General features: G+C 28.3%; 1 protein-coding gene across 1 annotated transcript in view; it reads right to left on the bottom strand.

Annotated features, from left to right (window-relative positions):
- Positions 1-125, bottom strand: part of LOC101653955 (olfactory receptor 6C74-like) — a 5,815-nt gene extending 5,690 nt beyond the window's left edge. The window contains exon 1 of the mRNA XM_004717826.3: positions 66-125. Within this exon, the coding sequence (XP_004717883.3) occupies positions 66-125 (60 nt within the window). The remainder of the gene's footprint in view (positions 1-65) is intronic.
- Positions 126-1,412: the final 1,287 nt, after the last annotated feature.

The following is a 1,412-nucleotide window of genomic DNA, read 5'->3' as shown; positions in this document are numbered from 1 at the left end:
CTTAATAAATATGTTAGAAATAGGAAGAGGAAGATTTGTTAGTTTAACTCATCAGTTAGTCCTACAAGAATGAATGTAGTCACCATCGTATGGTTTCTCATGGTTAAATTCCTTTTGAATTTCATCAGAGCTGGAGAAAAAGAAAAGAAAAAGAAAAATTTCTCAAAACAGCATCATTGAGTATGGATTAAAAATTTCTCTGAAGAATTTGGTAACAACTTAAATTGATATCCTTTTTATACCTATCACTTTAATCACATCACATCGCCGTCATAACGCAGTATAGAGTCTGCTTATTTAATTTCCTCTGAATCTCCTTTTCTAAACCTTTTCTCAGATCTTTAGTTTGGAAAATAAATGTTCTTTTTTTACTTTCCGTTAAAAGCATCTGGAAGTTTATCTGGTTTAATGATTTGTCCAAGGTACTGAGTGACTCCACAGGGAAATAGATTTTAAGTTAGGAGATTTATATCTATTGTCAAGATCAATGTTTGCTCATTCTCTTTCAGGATGATGTGTTTATTATGTATTCTTTTGTATTTGAAACAATCAAATCTAAATTCTGTAGGTAATCTTTTTTAAAAGATTATGTTTTGTTCATATAGTTATACTGATAATTTTCTTTCTACTGCAAATGAGACATTTTCTCAGTACCAAATAATGAAACATTTTATCACTATAAAATATTAATTTACACTCAATACATTTTATGAACTCAAAAATTACTTAAATATGAAGGAATGTGTTTTAGTCATGATCTTGTTCAAGTTAGCAAATATATACAGTTTAAATACATACTTCAAAACTCTAATCATCATTTACATACCATAAGTATTTCCTTTGTTTCTAATATGAATTAAACTGCTTTAGTTTATGGTCACATACATGTTATAAAGATGTCTGTAATAATTACTTAGTAAACTAGACTAACAATACCTACATTCAATTAGATCTTAAAGGGTTTTATTAGCTGATAAATTATAAAAACTTTCTTTGATATTGCTAACTTAAAATTTAATAGATATATTTGTTATAATAAAATAGTGATTTCTTACAAATTCATATTTTTTGCCTATATATATATTTTGCCTCCTCCTAGCTAAAGAAGACTTTGCTCATAAGAGCATGAAGGAACATTTAAGAAGAAATTTTGATAAAATAATAATAAATTATAAATTATTTTTTGCCTATATATATATTTTGCCTCCTCCTAGCTAAAGAAGACTTTGCTCATAAGAGCATGAAGGAACTTTTAAGAAGAAATTTTGATAAAATAATAATAAATTATAAATTATCAGGGGTTCAGGGGAAGGGGGGAGCAGGGAGGGAGGGGGAAAAAATGAGCTGACACCAGGGTCTCAAGTGGAAAGTGGGTGTCATAAGAATGATGAAGTCAACATATGTACTAAAGT

The sequence above is a fragment of the Echinops telfairi genome, unplaced genomic scaffold (assembly GCF_000313985.2).
Source record: "Echinops telfairi isolate 266 unplaced genomic scaffold, ASM31398v2 ScPeMD7_7404;HRSCAF=8442, whole genome shotgun sequence".
Classification (NCBI taxonomy): domain Eukaryota; kingdom Metazoa; phylum Chordata; class Mammalia; order Afrosoricida; family Tenrecidae; genus Echinops; species Echinops telfairi.
This window is presented reverse-complemented; position numbering and strand designations above follow the sequence as displayed.